General features: G+C 36.7%; 1 protein-coding gene across 1 annotated transcript; it reads right to left on the bottom strand.

Moving 5' to 3' along the window:
• Positions 1–12,542: 12,542 nt before the first annotated feature.
• Positions 12,543–20,649, bottom strand: LOC136251636 (NACHT, LRR and PYD domains-containing protein 3-like). Its single transcript, XM_066044091.1, has 3 exons — positions 20,637–20,649; positions 19,785–19,844; positions 12,543–14,893 (listed from the first exon to the last, which is right to left on the bottom strand). The coding sequence occupies exons 1-3, from the start codon at positions 20,647–20,649 to the stop codon at positions 12,543–12,545; spliced, it is 2,424 nt and encodes an 807-aa protein (XP_065900163.1).
• Between the last annotated feature and the right edge of the window lie 500 nt (positions 20,650–21,149).

Raw genomic sequence — 21,149 nt, forward strand, 5'->3', positions numbered from 1 at the left:
GGGGAAAAAAAAGAAAAAAAATACAGACCAAATGTGACTGAATTTGACAAAACAAGGCTTCGACGCACAAAGCTTTGTTAGGAGATATGGCGATTTTAAGGAATCAGGTATAAAATGAAGTAAGAAGACGATTGGAATCCAGAGGCCAAGTTTGGGCTCTCCATGGCCCTCCATGGCCCTCAGATTACTCCAAATTGACTGGGAACACTATTGGCGAGCTCTCTGTGAAGTCCCAGCTCACTACACACCATTATCACAAAGCCATGGCCATTTAATGGCACCAATCTCCCACTCGTGGCTTTGACAGGGTCGGAAGAAAGCTGCTACAGAAACCAGACTTGCCAGTCCTGAAGGAAGTACAGTGTGAAGTATGATAGTGTATTAGAACAGCAATCCATTTCTGGTAAAATCGTAAGTTTGATTTTGTGTGTGTAGAAGCCTTGTTATATGAAATCCGGTCACAAATGACAACCTGACCAATGACAAAAGAAAAATACTGGCTGGCTGGCAAGACTGGTGACCGTGATTATTATATTATAGCTGGTACTGCTACATATATCCAATAATATAACCAGCTATACTAGTACGTACCACTAGTCTGTGCTGTGGAGGGAGGGGGGGGGGGGGGGGGGGTACTGAGCAACACAAAACATAGTCGGTAGTTGTGATCCAGGAAATTGGAAACAATGGAAACAGACATTATACATGTAAAAACCTCACTTAGTGGTCACCTCTTAAAGACCACTTCTGTACCACATTGTAATATTAGGTTCTAAGGCATACTTAATGATCTAATTGATTACACCACTTCATATAACTATGGTCACCATTTATAAAGACCGGCAACCTCTCTACAAAGACCACCTCTTGACATGGTAAGCTCCATACATGACTCACACAGAAAGGGAGGGGTCAATGTTATCTCCCATATTAAATGCTATCCCACTAGGGACCTGTGAGAAGGCTAAAGCCTGTGAAATACAGGGAGTCAGAAACATGTAACTGAAACGTTGAAGAATGCAGAAAAAATCCCAGTGGTGACTTGATCCCCCGCAACATGCATTGCAGGGGATCAAGTCACCATTTTGGGTCTTGGATTTTTTTTCAAGTCACCATTTTTGTTGACATATTTTGGTCCACATGTTGCGGTTCTTTTTTTTCTTTTTTTTCTATATATCTCTATTGTTTAGTTTGTACCAGAATGTGTCATACAAAAATAGTCCATGCCAATGAAGTGTAGGTAACCCGCTACTAGTGTATCAAATGAGGTCTCACTATAAGATGATGACATTGAAAGCCTAGGTCTTTAGCTATTATCACAAAATGGTCTTATTTATAGGGTCATTGATACAGTGGAACCTCTCTTAACAAACTCCCCGAATTAAGGACACAATAGAAAAACTTCTATAATAAGGACAAAAAATTTTGGTCCCAACAGGTCTCATTTTTTACCTCTGAGAGGAAAACTTCTATATATATATATTACAGCAAAAAGTAACAGGGTCACAAAATGTCCGTAGGTTCCACTGTAATGCCTTTGAAATGTAATTACAATGTGGTTTTGTATGGAGGTGCACGGTCTTTGAAAGAAGGTGGTCTTTAAAGATGCCCACTAAACAAGGGTTTTCTCTATAGGATAAATTTTTGACCATTTCCGTTTCCATTCCACTTTCTGTTTTCAGCTGGAACCCTATTTTTTTTAGCTTGTCAATGAAAACAATCAATATCCTATTAGTTTAAAGGCTGGATCTAGTATTAGACCAGTAAAGTCTGCAGCTGCAACATGATGGCCCATTAAAATGCCATATGAAACATATTGTTTTCTCAGCCTGCAGGCAGTAAACAAAATGACTGAAAATGCTATTTTCAAGGGTGTTCATTAAAGTTTCAGTCGCATTTCTAATACACGCAGTTCTGTAGAATCATGTACAAGGACGTGTATCATTTATTTATTGAAGGTGTGTTATTGGATGAACTTTTTAATTGCATGGTTACAGGTAGCCATAAAATCATTGGAACATTGGTGTATATACCGAACAACAAGGTATCTCTGCAATAGTAATTAGATTTGATCAGCATTGCAAGGCCTGAAGGATAATTGCTTGATTAGTGTATTCACTGAAGGGATTTCAATAATTTTATGTCCACTTAAAACCGGCTTCATCATTCAATAACCTTTTGTTATACATCTTTGGTAAAGAAGCGATAGCTACACCATCCCCCTTGTACATAATACTACAGAACAGATTAATAAAAAAAACCTCGAAAATAACATTTTCAGCCATTTTGTTGAGAAAACAATTTGCTTGTTAATGGACCATCACTGATGTTGCAGCTGAATGTTCCTGTAGGTCTAGTAGTAGATTAAAATAGCTAATAGGACATTGATAGTTTTCAATGTAAACAAATAACTTATTGACACGGCTGGGTTCCAAAAGACTCTTTACATGCCTCCCCATAAGAAATTTGGTGCTTTTATCAAAAAGTGAACGATTTTGTGACTTATGCACTGGACTAATGGTAATGCCAGTTAGAATATCATGCTCTTCCTGACTGAAATTTACCTACTTCATCAGCATTTAACAATCCCTTTGATAAAACTTCAATCTCTAACATTTTTTTTTTGTTTTATCCTGGCTTTAGTGACTTATGTTCATTTATGACACCAGCCATCATCTCATCATTTTCTGGCTACACTGCATGTTTAATAAACTATTACAGGCTAGCATATATCTCCATCTATGTAGATGGTCATGCACTCCCCTGGTACATAAGAGGGATTCTATTGCAATAACCTGGGGACATTTTGTTTGACTTCAGCAGTTGGTAAACTGCTTTGCAAGATTTTGGCTGTTCACCTGGAACATTATTTACTACCAACTCATTTGTCAACACGTCAGTTTAGGAGGTATATGGCTATAGTGCTTTCCTCCAAACCTCCACTGATGATGACATTCATTGATCTCAACGATTAATTTTGGATCAGTGCCACACAATTATATCTTTGACATGCTAAGAGCTGTACAGATTCCAGTCTCTGTTGTAGTTTACACATGAAATTGACAAGGAGAAACATCCTGACCGCCTGGCAGACTCCTGTAAGCATTCGAGCGTTAATCGGATGGTTGCAGGTTCAAGGCTACCCAGGTCCAATCATGGCACTTTATGTGACAGGCTGTAGGACCAGGTGTCCTACAGTTGTGCTGTAAAGCCTCAATAAATAAATATACAAAGTATTCACAGTTGTATGCTGTGGTCAAATGTAAAGTTATATGCCGTGATATCTTTCAAGGTGATACCATGTCACCTATAATTTACTCACTGTTTTGCTTAGCAAGCAAAACAATGGATAAATTATGATTTTCGCTTCAAATTGATGGTCCCTATTCCCTCCCTAATTCTCATGATTATCCTCCTGTTAAAACATTTATATTAAGTAGCTGGAGCCAAACAATGAACAGCCTGGGTGGTAAGGTGATAGAATATTTTGGCGATGGCTTCTCACAGTTCTTTACAGTGATTCTCTGACTCCATGGTAACCAGCAGAAGTTGTTTGCCTCTCAGATGTGTATGAAAGGACCTTTTCATGTTAAAGAACATTCAGTAAAGGGCTATATGGATGATGCCATAATATTGATTTCTGCTTCAGAATAGATCAAAATGTGTTTGAAATGTGCTTATAAAAAGTGTTGATTTATCAGAATTACTATTATTCATATTCATCTTACAATAGACTGTGTCGGCAGTCACACTAAGATGGAGAATTTGGCAACCAAATACCTTAAACAGTGGCTTAAGTGCTCCAGAGAAATCCTGGAGTGTGCTCTCCTAGTATTTCCTAAACTGTTAAGCATTGCAAGCTAAGCAACATTGTCTGATACAATGCTTCAGGAATCAGCTTTACAACCAGACCTTGGCCGGTTTTGGGCTGCTTCAGTGTGACATCATTCTTTATTCTGTGAATGCACTATAGGGACCTGCACGTGAGAAGGTGTAAAGCCTGTGCCAATACAGGGAGTCAGAAACATGTAACGTGGAATCCTTACCCAGACGAGGAAACAGTTAGACACCATATTCCGCCTTCTGCTAAAAAACTGTACAGAAAGTTGCTACTGCTAAGGAGAAAGCTATGTGTACTAATAACTAATGTAAATTTAAAGATGCTCCTTCCCTTGAAATATCACTGAACTCACTTGTGGAACAGACTGTTACTTGGATTTCATCCTGGCCATCACATTCATTCCACTGAGGGCCTCCTCTGATACTCTTCCAACTTCAATGAATTTACAACTTTGACAAATTCAAACAGTTCTATAGCTGACTTTATACATTACTGAATAAGGTGTTTGGATTAAGAGGATTGAAGTCTAAATATATATACAAACCATGAACAGTTGTCCTGCATGGCAACCTTTTTAAGGGTTACCATTGTACCTTTATGTGTATCAATATAGTATGCATGGAGTCTGAGAGACCATTCATAGCCTATGCAAGTTACATGCTGTCATAAGATTTGACTTGCTACTGCCAGAATGCTGGAAAGACATGAATGATGGCAAAATAGTCACCCAAATATGAGTGGTCTCATCATGTTAAGGATCAGTCATACAAGCTATATGTAGCTATAGCTGAAATCATAACTATTTGAACTGACTAACATTAGAACTTAGAAGGAATCCAGCCAAACTACATCATGTTTTACAAACTTAATAATCTAATTTCAATATCATATGACCGCCATCTTATACCCAGTCTTCTGCATCCACCTGGGGTCACAACATGTGGCAGCAGGCCGGTTCAAACACATAATTTATACTCCTTCTTTCCCTCTTCCATCGGACTATGGAACACTCTCCCTGAACATATCGTCATTTTGAACACTTTTAAAGTTTAGTTTAAATGTTTATATACTCAATTCTAAGTTTTGTATGCTATAAATGAATATATTAATAAAATATAATAATAAGCAACACCTGTGTAGGCTATATCTTAGGATTTGCTGAATCAGTATTGGAATATTTGAATGTTTCACTAGGCTATTGTGATATTTGAAGTGGTGCATGGGGTACAAGATGAAAACAAACTTGTGAATTCCCATTCTGCATTCTATAGCCCGGTATCTAATAATGATCAAATCAATCATCAATCAATCAATATAAATGTAGTACCTGTATCATACATCTCAGCTGCAAAGTTAATTTGGAGGAAAAGCTAAGGTCAATCATGGATTCCCATCTTCTCAACAACAAAATGAGTTGAGGGGCTTCAAAGCTGCTCTTCTATCAGAATTGTGTGTGCTACTCTGCATGATGTACTACAGTTGAGCCTTATGGCATAATGAGATCACAGTAATAGAGATGAGATTATTTTTCTCTTAACTGTTTTAATTGCAGCTATTTCACTTGATATGCTCAACAATTTATCTATTCTAGCTGGTCAGAATCAACCTCAAGCTCAAAAGAAGTATTGACTGCACTATTAGAGTATCTTATTCTCCACATGCTGTTCCTACACCTTGTGTGACTGCTAGTAATAAAACAGTCACACAAGGTGTAGGAACAACAGCAGAGGCTGCTGGTTCTTCTAATAGTGACAATTGTACATGTCAGTGTAGGGATGCCAGCAAGTTAAAGAAAAATAAACTGGTGCTCACATAATAGGTGCAGTTTTTATGAAGTGCACACTGAGGGACACAAATTTTGCACAATTCACATCTTCATAAACTTGCTGGCATCCCTACACAGTTGTCATTATTAGAAGGACTGATGACCTCTGCCACTGTAGCAATCCCAAGTTGAGACCTCTTCCAAATGTGTTGAGGGTCACACATGTGCTAGGAACAGGTTATGTTGTTACCTACCTTCATGCACTGCATGTACTATTAGCAAATAGAGATAATTTTTTAAAATACTTCTAGACACTGAACAAGTCTTATTTTTGCATCAACGTATAGAGCAAACTTATGGAGGAAAGAATCAGACTTGTATTGTATACCCTTTAAAAGTGTGCCTACATTTATACAGTGTATGCACTATTAGAGATTATTATACTATATCTAGAAGTAATTTTAAAAAAAATACTCCTAGCCACTGATTTTTACTGTGATACATCAACACCTATGGAGGAAACAATGAGACTTGTATGCCCTTTAAAAGTGTCATTCCATCTGCTCCTCCGTATCTATTTCAGAGTCAGACATTACTTAGTTGGGACACGTATCCTCCACAATTACACATGGTCACAATCAAAGATTCATCCCTATTTCTACCAGGGTCAACTGCTACCACCACTCATTTCTGCCATCAACCATCAGAATCTGGAACTCCCTCCCTATCAAAGTTGTTGCTGTTGAAAATGTTAATGACTTTCAGACTAAATTACACACATGCACATTAATTTTCACACACTCATAATTGAGTTCTTTGTGCATTAAATAAATATTATTATATTCAAATTCAAAATTAATAAATGTGTTACGGTTGTTATTGTGTGTGAAAGAAAAGATTTCACATTCAGCAATAAACTGTTCGTCTGAGTGGAAGTGTATGACTGACAACACTTAGTTTATAGTAGTACGGTTTTTAGTTCAATGAGTAATGTGGGGAATCCAGCCAACATGAATCCCAGAAGGTCCACCTTTTCTATATGATGTCACAAATACAGCATTTGCTTTTGATCTTTGTTTTTACTAGTTTATTCTTCCTTAACTTGCTGGCAAAATCAGTTCATCCCTACTGAGATCTGAAACTGCTATATAATATTATATAGTGATGCCTCTGCTTCAGGATTCTTGCATGCATGCATATTGCATACATGGCAGTGGTGGAGAAGTTGAATACAAGAAAGAAAAGTATAAGCAGCACAAGATGGTCTATATTTTTTTAAATGAAATAATAGACAATCAGGAGCTTTGTTAGTCAATGGGCAACCTTAATTGAGATGATCTGACTACAGCAAAGAAATTTCAACCCTAAGTCCCTATCCATATAGCCATGTAGGCACATAGGGCTTCCCAGTTGCTGTAGCTAGATATGAAAAATACTCAAATATTTGGTGTACAGTATTGTGTAGTGTTATACTAGACTGTTGGCACCATTGCATAAGGGAACATTATGTTTTCTGAGCACATGATCTTCATAATAGCTAGTAGAGCAGCATTATGCAAAAAAAATGTAATTTTTAATACAATTCTGAACTTTCCACACAAATTTCACTCCTTATGACATTCATTTTTTGATATAGTGCCATCACAGATTTGACCTTTGGTGACCATTACAGCCATTTTTGCATTTGAAAATTCATCCTTTTGCCTTTTTCTCCCTGAGGCACACATGGTTAAAACAAGCTTAAAAATTAATGGTCTCAAAGTAACAATTTGTTTTTTATTTGAAGTTAATAGGTGATTTCATTTTAAAGTTTTGACCCTTTTATTATTAGCCATGAAATTATATGAAGGTTATACCGCTCATTAGTAATTTACCGTATAGAGGGAAACTTTGGTGAATAGCAAGCTAAATTGCATTTGGCAGACTAAACTTTGGCGAATTCATAGCAAATCGCTTATAGAGGGAAACACTTAGATGAATCGCCAAATTCATCAAAGTGTTTCCCTCTATAAGGTACACCCTAAGGGTGAATAAATTCCAAGAATTTTGTTGCTAATAAAAATGGTCATAACTTTGGAGTGGAATGAAACTAGCTATTCATTTCAAACAAAAGTCAAGTTGTTTCTTAGGTCAACACCTTCAATTTGAAACCACATTTTAAAAGCGTAAAATAATGCCTCAGGGAAATAATACAGAAATGGTAAATTTTCTATGTAAAAATGGCTGTAAAGGTCATGAAAGGTCAAATCTGTAGTGCCAGTGGCACTATACATCAAAAAGTAAATTATTTGTGTGGAAAATTTTGTATCACAAAGTGCGCAAAATTCCCATTTCTTTGCACTATGCTGCTCTACTATTAACTGTGTATAGTCTTGGTCAGAAATATATTTATGGGTTTCAGCTATGTATTGTTGAGATGTGGTTTTAATTGTAAAGGTCTAGTACTATAGACACAGCTTACATTAGTAGTGCATTACAGTGTGTCTCCTAGATCTGCCCATGTATACCAGGCCATGGCAAGCCAAAAAGCCTTTTCTTCAGCCAGTCTATATATGCATAGATTTGTAACAAGGAAGCAATTTGAAATTTACCAGAAAGATTCCTGACATAGTGTAGAACATCTTTAGGCTATAGAAAAATAACCCTATAATTATAGCAATTGTAATACCTTTTTAAAAAGAAACTGTTCAGAATTTTCTATCCACTTATATTGTACTTTGTGCATAGGTCACCCTTCTTGTATAGTATTAACACTTCCCAAACTAACCAAGGAATCCAAATTTTGAGCAAAATGTAGGAAATATTTCTACATACTTACAACAAAGTGCAAGAAATATTCATATTTTCTATATACAAAATTTCTCATTTCAAACCATATTTCTTAAACATGCAAGGGTAAAATTCCTTTGTAGTGAGTTCAGCAACTATAGCTCTTTTGGCTACAGCTATATTCAGATTAGTCTTTTAATTGGTTGTAATGATGACCTAGCTAATGCTTATGCAGTGGCAATTGTAGACCTGACCTTTAGGGGGGAGGGGGGAAGTAGGATACAGCATAACTACTATTGTTGCATGGCTATAATATAAAGTAGAGTTTCAGGGGTCTGGGGGTGCAACCTACAGAAGCTGCAGGATTTCAATAAAATAAAAACATGTCAAGTATATTATAATTATACCGCAACTTTTCCCCAATATTGTTCAAAACTTAATTTTCAGTACCCTCCCCCCCCCCCAAGAATCGCTTATGGCTATGCCTGGTCCTTTTGCATGTATTCTGGTTATCATGTCTAATTTTATGATGTGTTCTGCCAAAACAATATACATGCAATCTTGCATTCAATTGACGAATTCAAATAATCATATTTAAATGAGAATTAGAGATTATTTATGCTTGGTTATATTTTTAATAAATTATGTTTTTATTCATTGAATGTATTAAGTTGATTGGGTTCAGAAGGATTTTGGGGAGTTTAAGTTTTAGCTCTAAACTAGGGCAGATTGTACCATATATCTTATGTGTGACAATCCATACATGTACAATTGGAACAATTGCAATTGGGAATGTTAATGTATATGTAAGAGTCATTTCCATTAACTACGTCCCTGTATGTTGCAGTGGAGCCTCTTTTGAAGGACTGACCCTCCCTGTAAAGGACACATGCAGTACATTTAACCTCCTTATATTGGACAATTTCTGAGGTCCCTATAGACCTTTTACCAATACATTTTTTTACCTCTGAAAAAGGGCAACTTCCTTATAACAGTAAAATTGCATCAAAATCAGTTGGTCCCAAAGTGTCCGTTAAATAGAGATTTCACTGTACATGCATGCCTAGCAACTTGTTTATGTCATAAAAACATATACCACTCCTAACACTACAAAAGTTCAGTGTATCTACAAAGGGGGTACAGGGATGCATCAGTACTCCCTTGCCCCATTTCTCTATCTACATATCAAAGAAATGCAACCACAATATTATACAAGACCAAGATGATCTGTTTTAATATGTAGATCAGTCAAATACTCTAATAGTCACCACATGCATTCCATTGCAAGTCTATGATGTACATATATTAAGTGCATGAAGCATGCAGTAGCTAACCTGAATGTATTAGTGATCATGGAGGTTTGCACTTTCATATTGGCTAGACATCAGCCTCACAATACCTTCATGGAACTTGGCAGTATTGGTGAGGTATATATATATATGAGACAAGCCCAAAAGTGTCTTCAGTGAGATTTAAAATGTATAGGAAGCTACGAAACTGCATTGTATGTACTGCGGTATGGGTCATGGACATGGAGAGGCATAGTAAGAAAGCTAGACAGTTTTTATCTTCCAAAAGTGCAGATTACCTTGTAGCTAGGTTAGCAAAACAAAGAAAACAATGAAGGCCACATAAACTTAATTATTTATTTTTCTCATCCCAGGCCTGTCCACATAGCCATTTTTCTGAACTATAAATTTTTGTATCACTGGTGGCCTGAGTGCAGCCATCCAGCACCTTGTAACTACCTGGAGCATTCTTAAGAAAAAATGCAATTTTAGGAGCTGTCCAGTTTATAAAAAAATAATCTACATTGGGGAACGAGAAACTAATAATTAAGTTTATACATGGAAATTGAAGATCATAAACCCTTTGGAAAAAACACATTATATATAGCATGTGGCACTGTTACATCAGTGGCTACTGGACACATGACTGTGTACAACTATATAAGTAAGCTAAACCAACTTTTATAGAAATAGGCCACACAACCCAACAGAATTTCAGTTCTTTATAAAGTACTTTCATGGGTTGATTTTGACCTCATAATTCATATATATACTTCTTTCAAATTAACTTCTAAGACTTCTTTTGTTCTCTAAGGGGTGGGGGCATGTTCTATTAGGATTTGGCAAAAACATAATATTGGTAATCACTATTATGTGTATTAGCTACATTATTCAAAATAGTTATTATACAACATGAAGTCTCTTTAGTGATGAGCTTAATTTAATAGCATTAAAAACTGCCTCTACTGCCTCTTGGTTGATATCATTACCCGACATGTCAAGCTCCTCCAGTGTGCTGTTGTTAGTGAGACAACAGCTGATAGCTACTGCACCATCTTCACTAATGTTATTGTAGGAAATGTTAAGTTGTTTCACCATCGTGTTGTCGTGTAGGAGATTTGATACTATTAGTGCTCCAGTATTGCCAATATTCTTATTGGATAAGTTCCAAAATGTATCAACTGTGTTGACAATAACTTGATCATTGTTCCAAGATGTTATGAGTTCTTGTAATGTTTTGTTGCTTTTATAAGACTCACTAATGACCACTGCTCCATCATCAGGAATGCCACAACAGGAAATATCAAGTTTTTGTAGTGTTGTGTTAACTTGAATAATTTCAGCAATCTTAGTAGCTCCCACAACGCTAATATTATTACACGACAGGATAATTTCTTGTAACATTGAGTTATTCTTCAAACAGTCACTGATGGCAATTGTCCCATCATCCCTTATTTGGTTCCCTGACACATCAAGTTTTATAACATTAGTATTACTATATAACAATGCTGATACAATCTGTGCTCCAGTATCTCCCAACTGTTTATTAGCCATGTTGCATACTGAGCCTTCTCCATTTACATAAATGACACCTTTAGTCTTTGGCAGTGATATTATGAGTGTCAGTAATGATGTATTACTTTTAAGGGAACTGCAAAGTGACGTAATTCCAAATTCAGAAATATCATTTTGTGAAATATCTAACAATTGTAGTGTTGTGCAAACTTCTGTGCTCTTTGCAATGTGTAGTATACCTGTATCAGTAACTTTGTTATGTGAAAATATTAGTTCACACAAAGAGCTATTGGTATTATTGATAATAGCTGCTGCTCCATTAGCAGTTATTTGATTTGATGAAACATTTAATTTCTTCAGTGCACAGTTTACTTGCATAGCTATTGCAATTGCTACAGCACCAATATCACCAATATTATTATTATTTAAGTTCAATTCCTGCAATGTGATATTATTCTTCAGACTGTAACTAATAGCCAAAGCTCCTACATCAGTTAGTTTATTGCATGAAACATCAAGCTTTATTACATTAGTATTGTTGTATAACATTGTTGAAAAAACTAAAGTTCCAGCATCACCAATCATTTCACCAGATAAATCACATATCACATCTTCTCTGGACAGTTTAGCAATGAAATTTAAAATGTTCTGCGTTAACACAAGGTATAAGCATTTAGTCCCACTCCTGAGATTATCACACATATCTTCAACATCTTCATCAGATATTCCATAATGAGAAATGTCACATTTCATCTTGGTGAAATAATAATATAAACCAAATCTTATTAATGCTAAAGCATTATAACTAGTGGATGGATCAAATTTTTTGTAGCACTGCATATCCCAAAATATGTTAACATTTACCACTTTACTACCGCTACTTACTGTTGATGCACTGTTTAACATAGTTGGTAGAATTTTACTATAGACAGAAACGTTGTCCTTGTTGTGTTTTATTACTTCATTGCTAAGTTTTTCCCATGATAAATTCACTTCACTCAAAGTTGTGTTGCTCACTATAATTTCTTTAATTAAAACTTCTCCAGTTCTTCCAGTACTACACAATGTTAGTGACTCAAGTTTTCTATTTGCCTCTAGACTATCTGTTATCTCCTCAAGATGTCTTTCCATTCCATCATCTCCACAAAGTGTTAAACTATTAACACAACAATGTCTAATGATAACACAATACACACCCCATGGGGATGAGTCATTTCCACTGAGGTCAACATATTCCAGTATTGATGCACTCGTAACAGATTCTAGTAAGTACTTCATTCCAATACTAGTTATCTTATTATGTGACAAGTCAAGTTCTCTAAGTGTGTTACTTCCATCAAGGATATTCTCTCTTCTGCGATGATCATGTATGGGGACATTTATAAACTCTTATTCTACTAGATAAACCAAATACAATTATTGCTACCACATCATCATTAACATCTTCATTAGAAAATCTAATTTCATTATGTAAGCAGTTACAATGATTATCATACAATATGTTGATATCCACCATTTGATCATTTAATGCATGTAAATGTGGTTTTTTAAAGTGAAGCATCATATTGGTTCTTTCACCCCTTATTCTATTCCATGACACGTCAACTTGATTAAATATTTTGTTATCAACTAAAACCTTTTTCATTGACTCTACTCCAGTTTTGCCAATGCTGCGCAGCGTTAGTGATTCAAGTTCTCTGTTTGTTTCTAGACTAGCTGTTATCTCCTGAACATATTCTTCCATTCCATCATCTCCACAAAGTGTTAAACTATTAACACAACAATGTCTAATGATAACACAGTACACGCCCCATGGGGATGAGTGGTTTCCACTGAGGTCAACATATTTCAGTGTTGCCATGTTGTCTTCATTTTTAATAAAATGTTCCAACAAACTGTTCATTCCAACACTTCTAAGGTTACTGTTTCTTAATTCCAGAGTTCTCCAGTGTTGCACAGTAGAAGCAGACATAAAATATATCAGTGATGAAATATGATGTGGAAGTAATGTTACACCAGTGAGACTAATAATGCCACCACTAAATATTGAAAGAATTACTTCAGGTATTTCTTTTCTTTTTGCCTCCATGTAACACTGAAACAAGTGTAAACACTTTCTCTTATCATTTCGGATATCTTTCGAGAGTACTAGTTTATCTGTATGACGATGATAACTGAGATTTGGCATGACATCATCAGTTGGGATATGATCAGTATGTGTACCACAAGGGAGTCTTAGTGAATAACGACCAGCAGACACAATAGGCATGTGAGTAGGAGCTGACGATTTAAGGTCAGTGTTCCTTTTATGCTTGATATCTAAGTCATTAGATACAGGCGACATAGAGTTATCAAAGTTTGACAAAAAATAAACTAAAACATTTGACTGTATTCTGACAATACCAGCAAACATCATCCACATGAAATTAAACTGGCCATCCCAAAAAGTCTCCTTCATCAGTAATAACTGCTTCTTATTAGGAAGTTTAGACACATGGAGGGCAGCAAGGTATTCTTGCATTGTGAAGTGAAGGAAGTTAAAAGAGGTGGTCCTTCCAGCTCCTTTCTGAACATAATGTTGTACAGCTTGTAATAAACCAAACCCATTGATAGCTCCAGGGGTGTCATCAATCTCTCGACACACTTCACTGATTTCACCATATGAAAACACTAATTGATTGTAGCATAATCCATCAAAGGCTAGTTTTGCCAGTTTCTCAACAATTTTATATATATCTTTAGGTAAGTCTGTCAGTTTGTTAACTGCACGTTCATCAGACGGGACTGTTTTTTGCAAGTAGCGATATATTGTGTGAATAATAAAAAACTCATTCATTTCAGTTAATGTTTCTGGTAAGGTATCCATCTCGAAGAGGAATAGCAGAATAGCTAAATGAAGTGGAATAAAACAAAGACCATCTATAATAGGATGTTGCTTCAGATACTTCTCTAGTCGTTGTTTCTCAATTGAATCTTTTAGTGATAGTGAAATATACTTGTCACGTTCCTCTTTAGCAAACCCAAGAATTTCAATTCTCCTGTCAACTACACGATGTAGAGACAATGTAGCTGTTGGTCTTGAGGTGACTACTACTATGGATTGCTGCAATACTTTACGTTTGATAATATCTGTGATTAGTGAGTTACCCTGCAGGGCAACAGGATATTCATCAAAGCCATCAAACACGAATGCTACATTTTTCCCTCTGTATTCAGTCATATATTTCGACAACACTTGTAGTGCTGCTGTGACAGTAAACAGCTTCAATAGATCATCAATTGACTTTACTACATGTACTCTTGGATCTCTAAGATATAACAAAAAAACTAGCTTACATTGTTTTAATAATTCACCATTCGACCAACGAAATACAATTTCTTTAGCCAGTATAGTCTTCCCTATTCCTGGTGCACCTTCTATTAGAATACAATTGGATAACCTATTGGAGCTGTCAGTAGGATCTGCTGTGAATATTTTGCTAATATCTTTAGTGACCCTGGAATGTGATGATGCTAATTTGTCTACAGCAGGAGCACCTTCTTTGAATCGCTTAGATGTTTCAATCAACTCTTGTTGTGTTCGTCTATTATTATAATGTATTAGTGCAACACTAACAATTGACGTAGGCTGATCTGGTGGCCATTCTTCTTCCTGAGGTTTCTGTCTGGCTTCTTTGTAGTCAGCACGCAGATCATCAGCCAGCCTATCAACTACTATAAAATAAGAGCAACTGCATCAAGAACCATACTATGATGTGAACTTTACATCATATAGTATTGTAGCACTTCAGTAGGGAATCACCTTAAATAAAGTGCACTTGCCAAAACACTGCCACTCAAAAATAACATCACTTTACTGGATGAAACATACACACATTTACAGAAAAGTCTACTTGGTGTACCTAATCAAATCTAGTGTTAAAAGAAAACCCCAACAGAATCGCCAATATCAAAGTTGAAAAAAGTATAAACCAAATTTTTTGGTCAACCTACCTGCCTGACCACAGTAGAGGGTAAATGACACATTTTATGTTGTAATAACAAACTCACCTGTGACATGTACCTTTTGGGGTTCTAACGAATGTCTGCCTTCTGCTTCACCTCTCATCTCCGGGAGAGCCTGAGCAAGCCCCACACTAGTGAGTTGATGGTACGTATGTCTCATTCACAGACAATTACAATTAAGCTGATGTTGTGCTACTTCTAAACACACAGCACTAGTTATACAGCTGGAAATATACTATAATCGAAATTGGTGAATTATTTCATAATTCTCTAATTATGTTGCTATGCATTGCTAAGGAAGCGCATTTCAAACAAACCACTTTCCACAATTTATTATAGTTTATCTATAGTGCAAATTCTCTCTACAAAACTTCAAGGCTACCCTTCATTTTTGTTCACTTACGTAGGGACACACCCCTTTTCGAGTCGAAGAGATATGTATTTTCTAGTAGCCTAAGAGGTGTTTTTTGGTATTTTAACTACATGAAGAGTCTGATGGGAAGGTAGGTTACAAATTCTATAGAGAGACACTACACCTGTATTTCAAACTGGCATAAAGAAACCGCCTCAGAGCGAAACCTTGCCTATATGCTCAAGTTTAATACGGGCTTCATTTAGTGTTTAATTTTCATACGCTGACTGCATTTATCACTAAAAGGATTTGCTCACATGGGTGCGTATGGACAAACATAGATAGGTAGATAGATAGATTAGATAGATATAGATAAATAGATTAGATAGATAGATAGATTAGATAGATAGACACAGACACAGACACACAGACAGACACACTTTTACGCTTCAGTAAACCAGACGTACACTCATAGCTGGCCTTCAGCAGGCTGTGGGCACACGCACCTGGGTTAAAAACATGGCAAATGCTTAAACAATAACTGGCATGATTTACTGACACTCCATATAAGGCTGGTGCATATGTTTATAGTATAACTATTACATGATTATGTGCTCTGAAATTTGCCTTTGAAGTAAGGTGGCTTCATCATGATATATATCATACAGTACGATAGTACTGTATAGTAGGGGTTGGTAAGAAATCATATGGTTTTGTGGATTTTTGCACCTTAAAAAACGGACTTGCAATAAGTTTTACCCAAAAATACCACCTGAAATTGCTGTAATGATGCTGTACCTCGGTTAAACGAAGCGAAAAGTCGAATATTTCGATATATTGTACTTTGTGTGGGAGGATCAAAGCGATGCCAAGTATTGTATTGTTCATATAGTACTAATCAGCTGCATGACTGTACTGTATGAGTCATCCAGAACAGTTATGCAGCTGATTGGGCAAATACAGTACAGTTATGCAGCTAATTGGGCAAATACAGTACAGTTATGCGGAGAATTTATTTAAGGAATGTTACGTAAACAACACTGTACTGTAAATCGCTAAAACCAGCCAAACTAATCCTACGAGTTCGTTCTACGGTTAGGAATAGATTGTATAAACACTTAATGATCATCTGATCACAAAGCTTTTTAACACGACTCCACTAAGACATCATGATTGATCACATGCGTGACATTGTAAATCGTTAAAACTAGCCAAACTAATCCTATTAGTTCGTTCTACGACTAGAAATAGATTAGTTAAACACTTACTGATATCCTGATCACCGAAAATCACAGCAGTTTGAGTACTAGAGAAAATTGCTCTGGGCCAGACGAGACCAGGAAGTACAATATAACACTTAAAGCACCGCCTATGCTTGTGTGTATGAAAAATATGGCAATCGGGGGGTGTCTCGAGGCAAATACAGCTCTCGGCTTCGCCTTGTGCTGTATTAGCCTCTCGACATGTCCCCTCGTGCTGTATTTTCCATACACACGTGCGGCAGTGCTTTAACTATAACATATAGAACTTTGCGTGGGCGAGATCAAAGGAAAAAGTGTACTTTAAATTCATAAAGTACACTCTCAGCTGGCCAACTGCTTCATCGACCACAAAGAGTGCTTTATTGCACCGCAAAGAGTGCTTTATTGAACGGATAAAGCACTCTTTGCGGTGCAATAAAGCACTCTTTGTGGGCAATAAAGCACAGTTGCCCACGTGCCTTAGTGTAGGCTAATAGTCTACGGGGCTCACGCCAGTACGACTAATCACCCAAGCCGGTGAAGGCTGATAGCCTCACCGTGCTGAGTGATCAGTCACCCCAGCCAATACGAGTTCTACCACTGGATTGCTTTTATAGACATACCTAAATGCTTCGATGATGGGTAGGAGAAGGTAACGTTGCTGTTACGTTTGTTAATGTAAACGGACAAGTCCTGGAGATATCATGGAAATACTTCACCATGTGACTCACAATAGAATCGATTGTGGGTTGCGAGCAAAACCTGCCAAAAGATGCAATGAACGTCTACCATGCCAAACTATGGTGAACTACGTGTGAGTTACTTTGTTAAACCAGTCTGCGTGCATTTAGGCTGCTAATAGTTCATGCAACGCGTGTTAATTACGAATCCTAGTGTATGATGAAGCTACACGACTAGAAAGTTCCATAAATCATTTAAAGCATAGCCTTGCTCGTGCTATATGAAAAATAAAGTACTCAGCTGCACTCCTCGTACTTTATTTTTCATATAGCACTCGCGGCTATGCTTTAACAGTGAGTTTTAAAAATTTACCTGGATTTCGTCTGCCTGCCTGCCTGCCTGCCTGCCTGCCTGCCTGCCTGCCTGCCTGCCTGCCTGCCTGCCTGCCTGCCTGCCTGCCTGCCTGCCTGCCTGCCTGCCTGCCTGCCTGCCTGCCTGCCTGCCTGCCTGCCTGCCTGCCTGCCTGCCTGCCTGCTGTAAAACCCGGTTGAGCTAGGTATACGGCTCCAGAAATTTCAGACAGCTAAGGTAATGACGGCAGATTCACGAATCTGTTGTTCCAATTACCTGCACCATGCTGTTTGTTTTCATCATTCATTCGCTTCTTTGTTCTTCTTGAAGGGTAATTAATGGTTGCAGCGCTTAATACATGTAGTTGCGGTGTGTGCCACAACCCAAACATGTGATTTTAATGAAGTGTGAGTATGTGTGCGCAAGACGAGGGTGAATGGGTGCAGTGCCCAAGGAGTTTTCTCTAGCATTTATTAACGCTGGGTAGTCGTTTTATATAGTCTTAATTACCAGTTTTTTTGCGAGGTAGCTAGCTAATGATGTCTTTGAGGGGCAGATCCACCTCGGGATCCAGACTTCTAAAAGTGAGGGTTTCACTCTTAATGGTGGGCTCTCCAGCGATGTTTTACTGTATAATCATCAACATTTTAGGCCATTAGAAATGCAGCTGAAGCCTTTAACAGCGACTGTAATAGCTTAAAAAGACAAAACAATGATTATTTTTAGAGGCGCTTATTGTGTACGAAGGTGAAAGAGAGCTGCTTCAAGTGATATTTATACTATGTGGAAAACAAAAAGAGTATAATATAGCTAGCTAGCTAGACAAAAAAGGAAACAAACTAGCTATTCAAAAAATTATAAATTTTAACCCTTAAACCTGCATAATCCAGAAAACTGGATTTAAACTTAATAAATACGCATGCTTTGCACAAAGCGCTGTAACTTTCGAAGTGCCCATCCTATGGCTATGCAATTTATGTCATTCTACTTGTGATGTAGCAAGGATTAAAATGATACCTAGGGTTTTACCCTAACACTAAATGGTAAGGCCAAAACTAGCCATGAAAATAACTTTTAGGTAAGGAAACACGTAAACTCTTTACATACCTTTATAAAATGGTCGATAACTCGATGGTAGTTGATCCTATCGCTTTGCAACAACTTCCATTCAATTCTTCGTGAAATTTTGCATCAGGCCATATATGGCTCATGTGAGTAAACCCATAATCGAAATTAAACACATGGCAAGAATTTAGAAACATGGAGACGTGACTTGTCGCTGTTCACCGCTTCATAACAAGTAGTTACAGTGTTCATTTAACCTTCTCTAAGTAGCCCAGTAAACACACTATGTGTATTTGTAGGCTGTAAGAATTAAGTTACCCCACCTAGTGTTGTCATGCGTGCCCATATTGTGTAAACACGCATTTCCGAAAAGTTCTCTGCGGGTTTAAGGGTTAAAAGGAAGTAGAGATTGGTATAATATACATGCTCCAAAAGTAAGGAAACAAGCTCAAAAACAATACAGCTGAAATGAGAAATGATCCAGCAGTAAAAAGTAAGGAAACAAGATTAGACGACTACTTGCTAAAATGAGACACACTTTAATCCCTACTTTTGGCTAATTTGATAGTCTCATTTCAAGATACTAGCCAAAAGTATGGATTAAATTAAAGTGTGTCTCATTTTAGCAAGTAGTCGTCTAATCTTGTTTTCTTACTTTTTATTGCTGGATCATTTCTCATTTCAGCTATAACATTTTTGAGCTTGTTTCCTTACTTTTGTAGCGTGAATATTATACCAATCCCTACTTCCTTTTAAAATTTATAAATTTAAATAACATGCGTTGCTAGTATATTTTGATGCAGATACACAAAACAACAAGTTATATATGCTATTTCCAAAAGTTGATTAATTGATTACTAGTCCAACTCATAACAGCTATGCACATAAATATAACATTTCACCAACTAACCATTCACACTGGCACTGTGTAATCCACTAGAAACACTTTTCTTTTTTATCATTCTTGGAACTATTAGAGAAACACATGTACATAAATCATCTAACACACACAACTAATGTTGCCAGCATGTTGAGAAATCCTACATGGAAACTTAACCCTTAAAAGTGCATAAGCCACTATAGTAGCGTGGCGATGGGAAATGGGAGCAGTGTATGGAAAATGCATGGTGTTTAAGTAACAATTGCAATAGCAATAAAAGTGCTATATACTCACAGATATTATAGTTTCTCTACTTATTTCATGGTCTTCTTTGACTAATTTCAGTCGAAAATTTGTCCTTGATCAACTCCGCTTATCTAGGGCAACTGATCTTGAGTGATTAAGATCAGGTGATTCAAGATCAGGTGATCATTTATCAGATCACTTAAGATCATTATGATCATCAGATCACTCAAGATCAGGTGATCATTTAGGTGTAAAATCCAACCTGTATATTAAATGATGACCTATACCAGATATTTCTGCTGGTTGTTCCCACTTTTTGTTCTATTTCCCAAGAATTCTACTTACCCGATTTTTAGTCTGCTTGCCTTCCTACCTAGCTACAGTCACAAAACTAGAGGCTATAAATGACAAACCACACAATCTCCATTTTATGTGATGATATACCAGTTCAGTTAAGGCAAAGTATTTAGCTATTACACAATACTGAATGCTGTGATTAAAATGTGCTAAGCTTTGCCAAGCAGTGCTGAGTGGCTTTCAAGCATGAGCTAGCAATTATCAGCCGTGGAAAGTGTAGTTTAGCAAAATCTTTTAACTTTACAACTTTATTGTTCATTTAATCTTTTTGTGCCTTACCTTTATTGTTCATGTCTTGGAAACTATTGGACTGCTTAGAAATTGTCAATCTTTGGCAATTTCAAAATTTCCTACTTTTGACAACTTTCAAGCTGTTACTTTTGGAAAATTTTAAGCAATCCAATAGTTTCCAAGCAGGCCAAAAGTTTTCAAAACTGGAAACTGGTCATAGTTCCAAATTTGGCAGCTTGAACAACCACAAGATGGTGCTCAAAAGCTACCAATTCTGGCAATGGGTGTACTACTTCCTTTATAAAGAACAATGAACTGAGGGATCTAGTTCGCCAAATTGCCAAAGTTGGCAATTTATTGCTGCTCACAAATTACCAAAAAACTGGTAACAAAATGTTGTCACTTTTAAATTGTCACTTTTTAAGCAATTTAATACTTCATTAATTGGGATAGATACTCAAAATCGCCAAATGAAAACTTTTGGCTACTAAAAGTTAACTTAAAAAGATTCTACCAAATGTGACACCCTTTTTTTAAAAAGCTAATGGATTATGGGGATAT

The sequence above is a fragment of the Dysidea avara genome, chromosome 3 (assembly GCF_963678975.1).
Source record: "Dysidea avara chromosome 3, odDysAvar1.4, whole genome shotgun sequence".
NCBI lineage: Eukaryota > Metazoa > Porifera > Demospongiae > Dictyoceratida > Dysideidae > Dysidea > Dysidea avara.

Coding starts and splice junctions, on each gene's coding strand:
- LOC136251636 (XM_066044091.1), bottom strand. Junction 14,894..19,784: donor ACACAGTGCCAGTGTGAATG/GTTAGTTGGTGA, acceptor CTTATTTTATAG/TAGTTGATAGGCTGGCTGAT.